General features: G+C 37.7%; 1 protein-coding gene across 3 annotated transcripts in view; it reads right to left on the bottom strand.

Moving 5' to 3' along the window:
* The window catches only part of LOC102600473 (DNA polymerase I), a 42,721-nt gene extending 29,296 nt beyond the window's left edge, over positions 1-13,425 (bottom strand). The window contains exons 1-5 of one of the 3 annotated variants that reach the window (XR_001472325.1): positions 13,005-13,425; positions 12,738-12,924; positions 9,050-9,129; positions 8,639-8,677; positions 7,210-7,228 (exon numbers count right to left, since the gene is read on the bottom strand). Coding sequence is in view for 2 of the 3 variants with exons in the window: in XM_015304924.1 (XP_015160410.1) it covers positions 7,210-7,228; positions 8,639-8,677; positions 9,050-9,129; positions 12,738-12,924; positions 13,005-13,139 (460 nt within the window). In the remaining variant the exon portion in view is untranslated. The remainder of the gene's footprint in view (positions 1-7,209; positions 7,229-8,638; positions 8,678-9,049; positions 9,130-12,737; positions 12,925-13,004) is intronic. The other 2 variants (XM_015304924.1, XM_006366490.2) reach the window with 2 other exon arrangements.
* Between the last annotated feature and the right edge of the window lie 910 nt (positions 13,426-14,335).

The raw sequence follows: 14,335 nt of genomic DNA, 5'->3' as shown, positions 1-14,335 counted from the left end.
ATATTGACTCTTCCACCTTGTCAGCTTCCTTTCACTTCTCTCCAAGACTTCACTCCATACTTCCAATTCTTTGTTCTTGGCTCCCAAGGGCATCCCCAAGTATTTGGTGGGAAGCAAGGCCACTTGGCAGCCCAGGTTGTCGGCTAGGCCTCGCATATTATTGACTTGATTAACAGGGAACATGCAACTCTTCTGCCAGTTCACATGTAGACCTGAAATGGCTTCAAATATGGTTAGTATTGCCCTCAGATGCTAATTTGCGACACTTCTGCACCACAGAACACAAGAGAATCATCTGCATACAGTAGATGTGTAATCTCCATGTTATTAGCTCTGTTAGTATATGCACCAAAGCCTCTTATCCACCCCAATTCATTAGCCTTTCTAACCATGTAGTTGAGTCCCTCCATTGCTAGAAGGAATAAGAAAGGGGACATGGGATCTCCTTGTCTCAGTCCCCTTTGTGATTGAAAGAAACCTTCTGGACTCCCATTTATAATGATTGAGAATTTCACTGTTGACACACAAAACTTGATCCAATTCACCCATTTCCTCCCAAACCCCATGTCACTCAGAACTTTAAATAGGTAGTTCCAATTTACATGGTCGTATGCCTTCTCTATGTCCAATTTGCATAGAATACCTGGTATCTTTTGCTTTACCCTGGAGTCGACCAACTCATTAGCCAATAAAGAAGCATCCATTATCTGTCTATCCTTCAAAAAAGCCATTTGATGCTCGTTAATCAGTCTCCCCATAACTGTTTTCATTCTTTCAGTGATCAACTTAGCGATGATTTTGTACATTCCACCAATCAGAGTTATTGGCCTAAAATCCTTGAGTTCCTCTGCTCCATACTTATTAGGGATTAATGCCACAAAGGTGGCATTCAAGGATCTTTCAAACACTTCATTCTGGTGGAAGTTATGAATTGTTTGCATCACATCATCCTTTATGATCTCCCAGCACTCCTTGAAGAAACACATAGTGAAACCATCTGGGCCAGGGGCTTTATCCCCATCACACAATTTGAGAATGTGTACAACTTCCTCTTCTGAGAATGGTCTCTGCATCCATTCTTGCTCCTCTTGACTTATTCTGGGGCAGTTCATCATCACAAAAGGTGGCCTCCAGCTTTCTGATTCAGTGTATAGCTTCTTATAGAATTCTGTTATATGCTCTTTGATTTCTTTTGGATCTTTACTCTCCTCCCCGCTAATAACCAGTCTATCGATGGTGTTGTATCTCCTATGTGTTGTTGCCACTCTTTGAAAGAACTTGGTATTATTATCTCCCTGCTTTAGCCATAATACTCTGGATTTCTGTCTCCACCTGGACTCTTCATTCTTTGCTAACTCTTCTAGCTCAACTAGGATCGTTGCTCTAATAAGCATCTCATCCTCTGTCAGCATTCTGTCATTCTGAATCAAATCTATCTCAGCTAGCTCATTTAGTAACCTGTTTTTCTTGTTGATGAGTTCCCCAAAAGTTACACCGCTCCATTCTTTGAGTTTCTGCTTTAGCATCTTTAATTTCATGCTAAGTTTGAAGTCTGGGCATCCTTCCACAACAAAACCATTCCACCAGTCCTGAAATAAATCTTTGAAACCCTCAACATTAGTCCACCAATTTTCAGATTTGAAGTAAGGCTTCCTTTTTTCCCAGTCACCACATTGTAGCATAATGGGGCTGTGGTCAGATATAACTCTAGGCATAATTTGTTGTCTAATGTTTCTGAAATTGTTCTTCCCACTCAGTTGAGTAGAGAAACCTATCCAGCCTAGCAGCACTTTGATGGTTAGGCCCTCTGAACCAAGTGAAATGCCCACCCTTTAGACAAAGGTCATGTAACTCCATATCCTCTATCCACCTCGAGAAATCAGTCATTACATTGGTTATTCTCCTGCATCCTCTTCTTTCGGCCATTGTTCTAACAGTGTTGAAGTCCCCACAGGTAACCCACGGACCTCCACTTAGCTCCCTAACTGCAGCAATTTCTTCCCAGCATTCTAATTTTTCAGTTCTAGTGTGTGGAGCATACACACCAGTGAGAAACCAGCAAAACCCATCTTGGACAGCTTCGAATTTGTATGTAATTGAGAATTTACCTTCCTCTACACTACTGCCCACCCAAATTCTTGAATCCCACATTATCAGGACCCCCCCGCTGCTGCCATCGGCTTCGATATACCCACACCTCATCCATCTGCTAGCCCACAATTGTTTGGCAATCCTATCTACATCCTTGCTGATTTTTGTCTCCTGAAAGCAGTAAACATCAGCTCTCCATTTAAGTAGAGAGCTCTTAACCAGATTACTTGTTGAAATCTTGTTAATCCACCTAACATTCCATGATAATATATTTACTTTCATTTGAGAAATAGTGGCTAGACTCTCCCTCTGTTCCTTACACCTTCAACTTCCTCATTCAAATCTGACTGCAAATTCTTCAACTCATTCTTGCCAATTCCTCTGTGTCGAGGAGTTGCTGCTTCACTATTTTACCCTTTCTTCTCCGTCCCCCTTTTTCTTTCATCGATCTTCATCAGTAATGTATGTGTTTCTCCCCTAAAACCTTCAAACGCCACTCCGTAAGTTCTGCTAAGTTCCAAATTATGTGAACTTACCCAATTGGATGCTTCGACCTCTGCATCTGTTTGGTCTCCAGGGCTTTGTATGGATACCGGCTCAACATCATGAATCTGCTGAATTTGCAAGCCTTCTTCTGGCGATTTTTGTACTCCTAAATTCTCCTCAACATCCTTAGGTTGGTCGATCTCCTTTGCTTTATTGCGAGTTGGTTCAACAGCCTCTTCCATCTGGTTAATCGACTCACCGAAATTTTGATTTGCAGAGCTCTACCATCTTCGCTTTTTCCATTTTGTTGTACGCTTGTAGAAACTGAGACGCTAGTTCCTTGATGTCCTTTAACCCTTCGAGAAAACTCCCCTGCTTATCACATATTAAGTCAAGTTTTTTATTTAAAAGACCCCTTTTTTAAGTTTGCTCTGGCCCAAACCTTTGAACTAGGCTTGGTTTTGAGTTGGACTCGCCCCGGCCCACTCCTTTATTTATTTTCAAAATCTGCCCATGCTCTTCTGTCAAAACACGTGATTCACCTGCTGTGTTTGTTGCTTTTTGACTTTGCAGGAGGTTCTCGTCTTTACCCAATGGTTCTCCGCCTCGTATCCGCTGGGTAATGACTTCAGTGTTCTGATCTTCTCCGACGACCACCTTTACCGGCGATTCGGTCCAAATTTGCATCGTATAGCATATTTCACCCCCGTCGATGGTCACCTCTTTGGGTATGTCCGCTCCATCTCCTTTGATTCTAATTCTTGCCCACTTGAGATGATTTCTCAATTGGGTTTCCTCTTCTATCTCTACCCACCCTCCGCAAAAATCTCCAATAGCCTTGAAAATTTTCTGGTCCCAGAATTGCAAAGGTAACCCTAAAATTCTTACCCAAGTCGAGCTTTCTGTACCCCTCCCGCATCTCGTACCTATCATCGGGTTCCACCATTGGAGGGTAACTGGCTTATTCCTCCACTCCCAGTCCCCTTCGATCACTTGCTCTGTTGTGACCCTAAGTGCAAACTCAAATAAGAAGAGCCCATTGCTCATTTCATAAATGTTCAGACTGTGTGTTTGTTTCCATAGTCGATTGGCCCATCCCCTGATTTCTGCAAGAGTCGTTGTTTCTCTGACTCTGGGTTCAAAGACACCCACCAAACTCCTCTTTAACACTTCACTGTGCTCCTCTGGATCATCTGTAACAAAGATTCCCTCTCCATGTAGGACTGCCTTCTCCTTTTCAGCAACTTTTGACCCCTTGTTAGCCCATTTAACGCTTTTTAGAACTGTAGCATATGGAATGTCCCTGTTCACTAGCCTATGATTCCCCAAGCTCACTAACTTTTGTGACTATTAATGAATCTCCCCACCTTTTCCGCAATGCTCAACCACCCTGAACTAGCATTGAATGCTAGTTCAGGGATGATAATTACTCCCCTCCTCCTGCCTCTCACATTTATTAGACTGATGTAGCGACCGTATTTATTGTAGTTCCTAGAGCAGAAAACTTCTGAGAAATTGTCTTTCTTCTTCCATCTCTTCACCGTGTTCCTCATTGTTAGTGATGCCTCCCGCAATGTCTGCACGATCCATTCCATTGTCTTCTCATTGAAAGTTGTTCTCGTAATGGATTTCCTATTTCTCTCTGTCCAGTCGTACCAAGCTCCCGTCGTACCAAGTGTTCTTGAGATGTCGTAGGCTTTGAATCCAACTGCAAAATAAATAATGTCTTCCATCGATTGCAAAGAGGAAAGAAAGAAGAAGAGAAAAAGGAGTGGAAACCAGTGATCGTAATGATCACCGGAAGCGTAGGGGAGGGACCCTACTGGATTATGACATTCCTCGATTTTTGTGTCTGGGAGCTTTTTATTCTAAGTGATTTAATCTGTAATGATACAATGCCTTATGTAGAAATGAGAAAAATCTTATCTTGCTAATTGCTTCTAACTAATCCAACGACGTAACTAACTACTGATAAGGTTGTTAAAGAATGACAAAAGTCCACATTGGTGGTTAATGAGATGGGTGAACTCTTTACAAGGCTTGGGCAATTCTCCTCCCTTTGAGCTAGCTTTTGGGGTGTGAGTTAGGCCTAAGACCTAATTTAGCATGGTATCAGAGCAGGGCCCATCTCACTCAATGTTAGGCGCAGGTGTCATATCTTTAAAAGGTCCGGCACTAGCCCAACATTGAGTAAGATGAGCCCTGCTCTGATACCATGTTATAGCTTTTGGGGTGTGAATTAGGCCTAAGACCTAATTTAACATAGTATCAGAGCAGGGCTCATCTCACTCAATGTTAGGCCCAGGTGCCATATCTTTACAAGGTCCGGCACTAGCCCAACATTGAGTAAGATGAGTCCTGCTCTGATACCATGTTAAATTAGGTCTTAGGTCTAACTCACACCCCTAAAGCTAGCTCAGATCAGAGCAGGGCCCATTTCACTCAATGTTGGGCAAGTGCCGAACCTTGTAAAGATATGGCACCTGGGCTTAACTAACTTGACCGGCTGATTCATTTAGTGTAACAGAAATAAACAAAAAAATATACACACTATTTGCACTTAAAACGTATGCACTTTCCAAGGTTCAGCTACTTGCCAGACAAATTTCCGAGGTTCCACTTTTTAGCTAAACTTTGAGTTATTGCACCTTATCATCATTATCAATCTTTTTAAAGCATACATAAGAGGTTATTCATCGCTAGTGCTGGACCTTCTGGTGGAGTGTGACGGTGCGTCTGGGCTTGTTTCTGATAGTGGTTGGTCGGGGTTTGGTCATCGTTGACAGATGGAACCTGTGGTGATATTAGTTTTTTCATGATGATGACAAAGAATTTTTCAAAAGCAATCAACTTCAAGTGAGAGAAAACTCGACCTCTCTTTTTAGAAAAAGAACCCTAGTGTTGTGAGGGAGAAAAATTCACCTCAAAAGGCAGCAATGGCTCTAATACTAAGATTTGGGAAAGAAAATTCTTTTTTTTGTATTTCTGAATATATATTTCTACATCCCAAGAGAAGGGATACTTAAGTCATATGACAAATTAAGAAAAGAGAATAAATTACAATTTAATACGATGGAATAAATATTCTAAGCATCTATAATTAAGTTAATCAATCAATGCACAATGACATAAAAATGTGTTAACTTGTCCCAACTTGAGTTGACAGTCCAATATATCCCTACCTTCGGTGTCCAGATAGGCAATGGTGAAACTATCAAATGCAACAAAGTTTGTCACGAGTCTCACGACCTGTCAGTAGAGGTTTCTAACTTGATCATAAAGCACGATTTCTTCCTTTTTTTCCTTTGGTGGCGCAGACATGGTGTTGGGTATACAATGGCTAGCATCCCTGAACACAATACAAGCCAATTGGAACGAGATGTTCCTTATCTTCCAATTGAATGGGAAAATTATAAACTGCAAGGTGTTCCTCAGCAAACACTCAGAACAACATCTTTCCAATCATGCCTTGAAGAATAGATGTTGACTAGAGATGTTATGCTGAACCTTACGAAGGCCCACTCAAGGATGAAAGCACAAGCAGATTATAAGCACATAGACCTCTCTTCTAATGTTGGTGATGTTGCCCTCTTACGCCTTCAGCCATACGGCCAAAAGTCTCTATTAGCTGCACAATTTCCCAATTTTCGCCTTGAGGACAAGTCGTCTTTCCAGGAAGGAGGTACTAATAACGTACGTATCTTCTAGACCTATTCAAGGAGGAAGAAGCGAAGAAAGATAGGAGAAGATAATGATTTAAGTCTTCTCAAATTCCTGGAGGTTTCACACATTGAGGATTGAGCAGTTTCTTACCGTTATTAGGAATTATTTTATTTTTTTGATAACCGAGAAATCCGTCTGTGACCCGCCCTTTGGACTAATCACAGCCTTCTAACTCGGTGGATAATGGGCCCGCCCCTCTACCCTTCTCCACTTAAATACCGGGCTTTGCTTTGCATGGTGTGGGGCTTGAACCTGCGACCTAAGCCACAAATCCTCCACCTTTTTGCCACTTGAGCTAGGCCTTGGCAATACCTTATGCTTACTAGAAGTTATATGTCTTTATCCTAAATAGTTATGAAGTAGTTTTAGTTATCTATTATATAATAGTAGATCCAGTAATGTGTAGGTAGGATACAATATATCTTTTTAATGCAAAAAGATTCTTGTTCTAAGAGATACGAGATACTTGTCTCTCTTTGTATTTTTTATTGTTTCAAGAGATATGAGATACTTGTGTCTCTCTTTGTATTTTCTATGCTTTTATCCAGTATAAAACCTCAGTTTCTATCATTTGCACATTTTGAATAACATGCTACTTTTGATAAATAAAAATTACTATGATTCTAAATCTACCAAATGATTTAACAAGTGAAGTAACAAGAAGGAATCACGTCATAATAAAAATGAGATAAAGCAAGGAAACACATATCAAAATTACATATGCCCCGTCTAATCAAAGAGTCACATGCATAGAACGATGGCAATGCAATAAAAGAAACTCTATCAAAAGGTTGTAAGTGTTGGACATTTGTACGAAAAACAAAGAGCGTGGACACAAAAGCTAAACACATAATGACAACATACTGAGAGTGGTCAAAGAGAAAGAAATGGAACAATAACAACTCTTACCGTCATGATCAAAAACAACCTGCAAAGAATACAACTAAAGTCAGAACATGAGACTATTTATCACAGCAAATGCAAAAAAGAAAAGAAACTGTTCAAAGAAATTGTGCAAAAGAAGTCAAATGAAGAAGATATTATGCAGAGACTCCCATTCGATGACAAAAACTATTAATCATCCATAAGCTAGAATAAGTTCAACTTCAAATAGATATTCTATGAGGAGACTAGGATAAAATGGGCATTCCATCCATTTATATTTTGGGTTCTACAACGATGCCAATATTTGAAATTCATTTGTTTTATTCTTTGGAGACTAGGATAATGGCAATTAAGCTAGTCGCTAAGACTTGGATGGTTTGGACATGTGAAAAAAGAGATGTCCAGATGCCCCGATGAGTAGGTGTGGAAGATTGGATATAGTGGGGTCGAGGAAAGGCAAGAGGTAGGCCGAAAAAGTATTGGGGGAGGTGATTAGACACGATATGGCACATCTTCAACTTACCGAAGACATGACCTTCGATAGGGGGTTTGGGGGTCGCGGATAAGGATAGAAGGTTAGTAGATAGTTAAGAGTTGTCCTATTACTAGCTTATTCATGTATTTTGTGCAGTGGCAGTATAGAGCACATGTGGGTTGTAGTATTTATGTAGTCTTTGGCTTTTGGTATTTGATATCATATGTGGTCCACTGTGTTTAGGTGATCGCACTTTGTTGTTGCTATGGTACCTTGTATATATGCACCGCAATACTTTTGCTATTAGTTGTCATGTTTCTCCCCACTATCCTTTTTCGTTTTATTACTGTTGTGATTTGCTTGAGCCAAGGGTCTTTCGGAAACAGTTTGTTTACCTCAAAGAGGTAGTGGTAAGGATTGGGTACACTCTACCCTCCTGAGACCCAACTTGTGAGGAATTTCAATGGGTATGTTATTGTAATGAAATAAGATCATTTTGAAACATAGGATAAAACATGAAGACTAATGACACGTGAAGTTGTAAATTCATCTATGTATTTTTAAAAGAAATATAAGTGATATTAATCCTCACGGTGTTCTTAAATATATAGTAAAAATCCAACACTACGACTTGTTATTGTTACTCTCAATCTTCTTATTTCCATAGATGAAAAAAAAGGTATTAAGCATCATTCATTTAGGCAAGCCCAAAGCTTTGGGCATTAGGCGTAAGGTGTTAGGTGTGTTTAGGGCGTACAATCGGGTGCTTAGGGCATAAGCTTCACACGTAAGCCTTGAGGCGTTTTGCTGAATACCCTCACAACTTAGTTCTTCTTGCAGTAATTAAATGACCCAAATTTTTTTGAGTGTTTGTTTGCAGATTTGAAGGCAATTTGTCACAGATTTAAGATTAAAGAAGTAAACCAATTGGCTAATACTGAAGAGTAATTTTGAAATCAAAGAGGAAAAAAGGTATACCACTATATGTGAAGGAAGAAATTCCAGAACGTCAATAATCTGCAAGAAAAGCATATGGTTAGATCAATATACAAATCATAAGCAAAAGAAGGCGACAAACATAGATCCATATAGTAGATCTAAACAAGTTCAAGCAACTAGGGAAGAGCTAACATTAGCAAGTAGCTTAAGCTAAAATGAGCAATTTAAAGAAAACTTGGAATTCTTGATTCTGGATATATTAAATTGTTTTTTGGAAGTTCACATTCTTCACATTGGTATTAAACAAGTATGGAGGAGTTCCTTAAGACAGAAAAGCTCTTCATTTAGGGTAGGCAGGGTAGTGCCACAATGTAGATATGAAACTACCTAACTTTTCCCATGTTAAAAAATCACAGGGAACATCATGGAGCTAAAGAAGCAAAGACTTACAAGTGACAATGCTGTAAATATTGTTAGTACCCAATCTCCATTGCCATCAGCGTGTGAAAGATGACCGTGGTGCAATTTAGCTGTCCAAACATAAAGAAATAGTTATCACTAAATGTAGATTTCACCAGACTTGAAGAGGAAGAATACATGTCCATATCCAAATAGGCTCATGATAAAAGGACCAGCTTGACTCTCAAGTTACCAAGTCAAATAACACAAAACCCTAACACACACTAACTTTTTTTTCTTTAGAAATTCGGACCATTTCTCAATTTGTGCTTGTCGCAGCCATGCTGATCTTCTTAGTATCATTTCAATTTTATCGGATGTCCCTGAAGGGACTGACATGCACTAACTTGACTCGAGTGTTCTCTAATTTCTTTTTTCAGTTTTCCAATCCAAGAAAATTTAACTATGTTTCAGAAGCAAAATATGCACCTCATTGATGTCTTAGCAAAGGGTAAATAATTGTGAAAAAAAACTATTAACATAAGCCAAGTAGAAGAAAGTATCCATCATTCAAAGTTAGTCTGACCGTTAAGCAAAAAAAAGAACCTTTGACTTATGCCATCTAGCAAATCAGACATGGCTTAAAATGAAAATTAACATATTAGATAGAGTTGGACTATAAGTATATTCTTTATTTTTATGACAAGGGAAACCCGCAGCCGCTACCCTTTGGGTGCGCACAAGGTAAAACCCCCGCTCCTATGCAATAGCTCGCAAACCACATAGGAGAGGTAACCCGCACTAGGCAAGCCCGGTGCGACGAGCTCGACCCAGAAGGCAAACCCCTTGCTTTCGCTGGCAAGGGGTTTCGAACTTGAGACCTCCAACATGGAAGTCCCAATCCCAAGCCCAAACCACTGGGCCACCCCGAAGGGTGACTATAAGTATATTCTACAAGATACTAAAAAAAAATAAAAAAAATACTAACACCTCATCTTTTGAAAATTATGCAGGCAATCATTTTAAGCCTTTTCGCAGAAAGCTTCATCAACTAATAGAATTTTGATCACATTATTGAAGTCACTTCATAGGTTTATTAACGATGATAACATACTTCACGATAACAACTTGTATTTGAGAATATAACTTTTTGTCACCCTATTTTTAGAGACCCTGGCCTTAGAGCATTGGTTTCTGCAAATGTTGGATTTCAATGTGTAGTACCACTTTTAATATCAAATACTTAGCTTTAAGCAATACACCACACCACAAGATTTAATACTAATGTATAAGCAAGAAAAGTGCGCACAGGGTAAAACCCCCGCTCCTATGCAATAGCTCGCAAACCACATAGGAGAGGTAACCCGCACTAGGCAAGCCCGGTGCGACGAGCTCGACCCAGAAGGCAAACCCCTTGCTTTCGCTGGCAAGGGGTTTCGAACTTGAGACCTCCAACATGGAAGTCCCAATCCCAAGCCCAAACCACTGGGCCACCCCGAAGGGTGACTATAAGTATATTCTACAAGATACTAAAAAAAAATAAAAAAAATACTAACACCTCATCTTTTGAAAATTATGCAGGCAATCATTTTAAGCCTTTTCGCAGAAAGCTTCATCAACTAATAGAATTTTGATCACATTATTGAAGTCACTTCATAGGTTTATTAACGATGATAACATACTTCACGATAACAACTTGTATTTGAGAATATAACTTTTTGTCACCCTATTTTTAGAGACCCTGGCCTTAGAGCATTGGTTTCTGCAAATGTTGGATTTCAATGTGTAGTACCACTTTTAATATCAAATACTTAGCTTTAAGCAATACACCACACCACAAGATTTAATACTAATGTATAAGCAAGAAAAGCAAATTTCTTCACAAATTTTGTTTACAGGCACATAAAACTAAAGTTGATTACTCAAAATGACAGTACCATATTAAGAAATCGTGTTTTGCTTATCCACCCAGAAAAAGGAAAAAGGTATCTTGCTAAACCTTTTGCTTTTCTTGGTTTGGGCCTTTGATCCCATACAATGCTCCATATATAACTAAAAGTTTTTATTGTTCCTTTATTCAACGCATCCTACCTCGTCATGAGGCAAGCAAATAGAAAACAAGGGAAAGAGAAGTTTTTATATCAACAAAATTCTTTTCCTTTTTCACCGTGACACAAAAAGTGTCATATTCCTTTTTGATTAACCCACCTACTTAGTGACTAAAGGAAATAAGTCAATGCTCTGAGAAAATTACAGTCAAATACCTTTGGGTCATCTAGTTTACAAAATATATACACAATGGTAGTATATATTCTTTACTAGTATGCATATAATATACATACATATACATATACTATACATACCTATACATATATTATACATATCTATACATACTTATACAAATAATATACATACCTATATACATACAATATACATACATATACAACCGAGAATATATGTAGTGTATACATTTTGGTCATGTTCGGTAAACTAGATGGCCAATGATATATATTGGTAACTATCCCTGCTGCTTAATATCCTTTCCATTTATATCTTCATATCCTCTTAAAGCAAAGATAGGAAAGAAAATGTCCATTCACTTCTTTCTTCATGTTTTCTTCTACCTCTTGTTCCTTCATCTCTCTTCGTTTCCCTCCTAGTCCTCTCCAAATATGCAGCTAACAAAAAAAGAAAAGAACTTTTGTGCAAGTTGCAGCAGGAAGAAAAGAAGTTACAGCAACAAACATAACAAAGACTTCTTTTCACAAAATAATAACTAATGTGAAGGTCCTAGAGGCTCCTATAGAGAGTATTTGGCACCACAAAATTATTGGGAGCTCAAGGAGGTAAATATGATCTACTATTGATTAAGCAACTTTCAAATGTGTAGTTGTTAGCTGAATATAGATTTCTGCTACTTCTCATTATCGGTGGAACTTCAGAGCGTATGGTTCTCGCCTGGAAAACCCATTAATTGAGGACTCAGCACTTTCAGAATGTCTTGTTTCTTATGTTTTAGAATATATTACAGGATTTTCTTCAACAATCACTTGATTTCGTAGTAGTTGTGTTCAGTGAAGAGTTCAAACATCTGTCATCATCATTAACTGATTGATCAATGCATTATTCGCTCCTAAAGAAACTTACTGATACTTGATCTTTCCAACCAAAGACCTTTTCCTTTTACACATGGTTATCAACATAATGGCGAAATTTCCCACATACAAGGCCTACATAAAAATGTGACTCTCCAAGAGATCATAAAACTCATTAAGCAACTTCAGTAATCCTTTCTTCCAGAATCTTCTTCTCTTTCAATATATTGATTTGTCCATTAACTTCTATCGGTTTTGTTCTTTACTTTAGTCCACCCCTTCCCCTCCCTTAGTTTTCTATATTTTCATATTGCAGAAGCAATCAAACCAAATGTATCATTAACCTAAATACCATTTAAGCATCACAAAATGCCTTTTGGGGTGGTTTCTATGAGACCTAACACCAACTTCCAAAACTAATCAGATGGTATAACAATTTCTTCACTGTTGGAAAATTAAGGTCATCAAGATAAGGAATACATAACTAAAGCAGAAGTTATTGATGCTTAGTAGATCGAATACACCACAAACATCTACAAGAATATCCAACAAAGGATGATATAGTACATAAAGTGGAGTACAAAAAGTCAGAACTTGAAGTAAACATAACCTATAAAGCTAAAAATAGACAAAAAAAAACATACCAAGTAATCTGTAATAAGCTCGGTATATTATTGAGGTTCCGTCGATGAGCATGAGTTTGCCATTGGAAGGATCAATATTGGTTGACCTAATTTCAGTATGAGGAGAATCAAAAAGCCCATCTCTGCGTAACACTTGGTCTGTATCAATATTTTTTGCATAAATGGGTTGTGAAACCCTGCAGTAACCCTAACCCATATCACAAAATAAAGCATTAGACTGAGAAGTAAAAGGGATTTGTTACATGAAGATGAAGTTTTTCAATTTACCTTATTAAGAGATGTGGATAGAGGACAAATGGGACGTAACCTTCGGAAATGGGAACTGCTTAGCTTACTCCCTAAGTGAAATACAGTCCTCCACAGAGACTGAATTTGACAATGTAACAGTTGATGACATGCCATGTAATTACAGATATATGAACAACAACAACAATACTGTGAAATTACAAGTTCTGAAGGAATCCTTTGATCATTCAAATATGAATTTTTGGAAGAAACAATACTACCCAGATAGAATTTACAAGCACAGAAATTTGGATTTGCAGAAGGGGCGGGCCTCTGCAGAAAAGCTTTCGGATAGAATGTAGTTTGCACCCAAAACCTGTATAAGTTTTGGCAATTTACACCCTAAACTCTTGCTTTTAGCAATTTGCTAACTAGCCGGCCATTAAAGCAATGTTTGGCGCCTCAAAATTTTTCGAGCCCCCAATATTTTTTTATATATATAAATGTTGATAAGAATTTTTGGATAGAAAATATAATAGTAAATGTCTACTTTATTAAATATAGAAGTCCTTATAATAATTGAGAAATGAGATAGTGTTATATATTGATAGATTTGAAAGAAAAAATTGGGTAGAAAATATAATTGTAAATGTTTATTCTATTTAATGTGGAGATCATTGTAATAATTGAGAAATGGAATAGTGTGTAGTTAATTGTCATATTATTTCTTACGTGGTTACCTTATTTGTTGACTTATTCATATCTTGACAATTATCATGAACCAATATTACTATTCATGCATTTATCTTTTTTTATCACCCTTTCTATTTTTATTCTTTTTTTATTGAGTATTCTAAAGTATATCAAACGGTCAAACCTTTTGCATTATGTAAAATCTATTGTTGTGTGTTTATAAAAATAAATAAATTTAATTTTTGGTGTATTCTTTAAATTTCAAGTACTGCAACAAATCAATATTATTTTAATATCATTATATCAACTTATCAAATTCAACACAACTATTTCAATATCATTATATAAACTTTTTAAATTTTTGAGTCAAGATTTATTATTCTAACATATATTATATTTTTTCATTAAAAGTTTTCATTATTTACATGTTTACTTCATAAGGTCTGCGTTCCTTCTACTTTCTCAAGACTTCGCTTGTAGAATTATATTGAGTATATTATAATTGTTCAATTTATATAAAACAACTACAAAAAATAAGGCATCTCTATGAAGTTTGGCTTTAGGCCCCCAAACCTGTTGACTAGCCTATTGTGCTTCTCTCAAAATTACATGTAGTTACTTGTGTGATACTTAGTAGGCTACAAATTCAAGAATATCCCCCCCCCCCCCCCCCATAAAAA

This window comes from Solanum tuberosum, unplaced genomic scaffold, assembly GCF_000226075.1.
Source record: "Solanum tuberosum cultivar DM 1-3 516 R44 unplaced genomic scaffold, SolTub_3.0 scf00634, whole genome shotgun sequence".
NCBI classification, from domain to species: Eukaryota; Viridiplantae; Streptophyta; class Magnoliopsida; order Solanales; family Solanaceae; genus Solanum; species Solanum tuberosum.
This window is presented reverse-complemented; position numbering and strand designations above follow the sequence as displayed.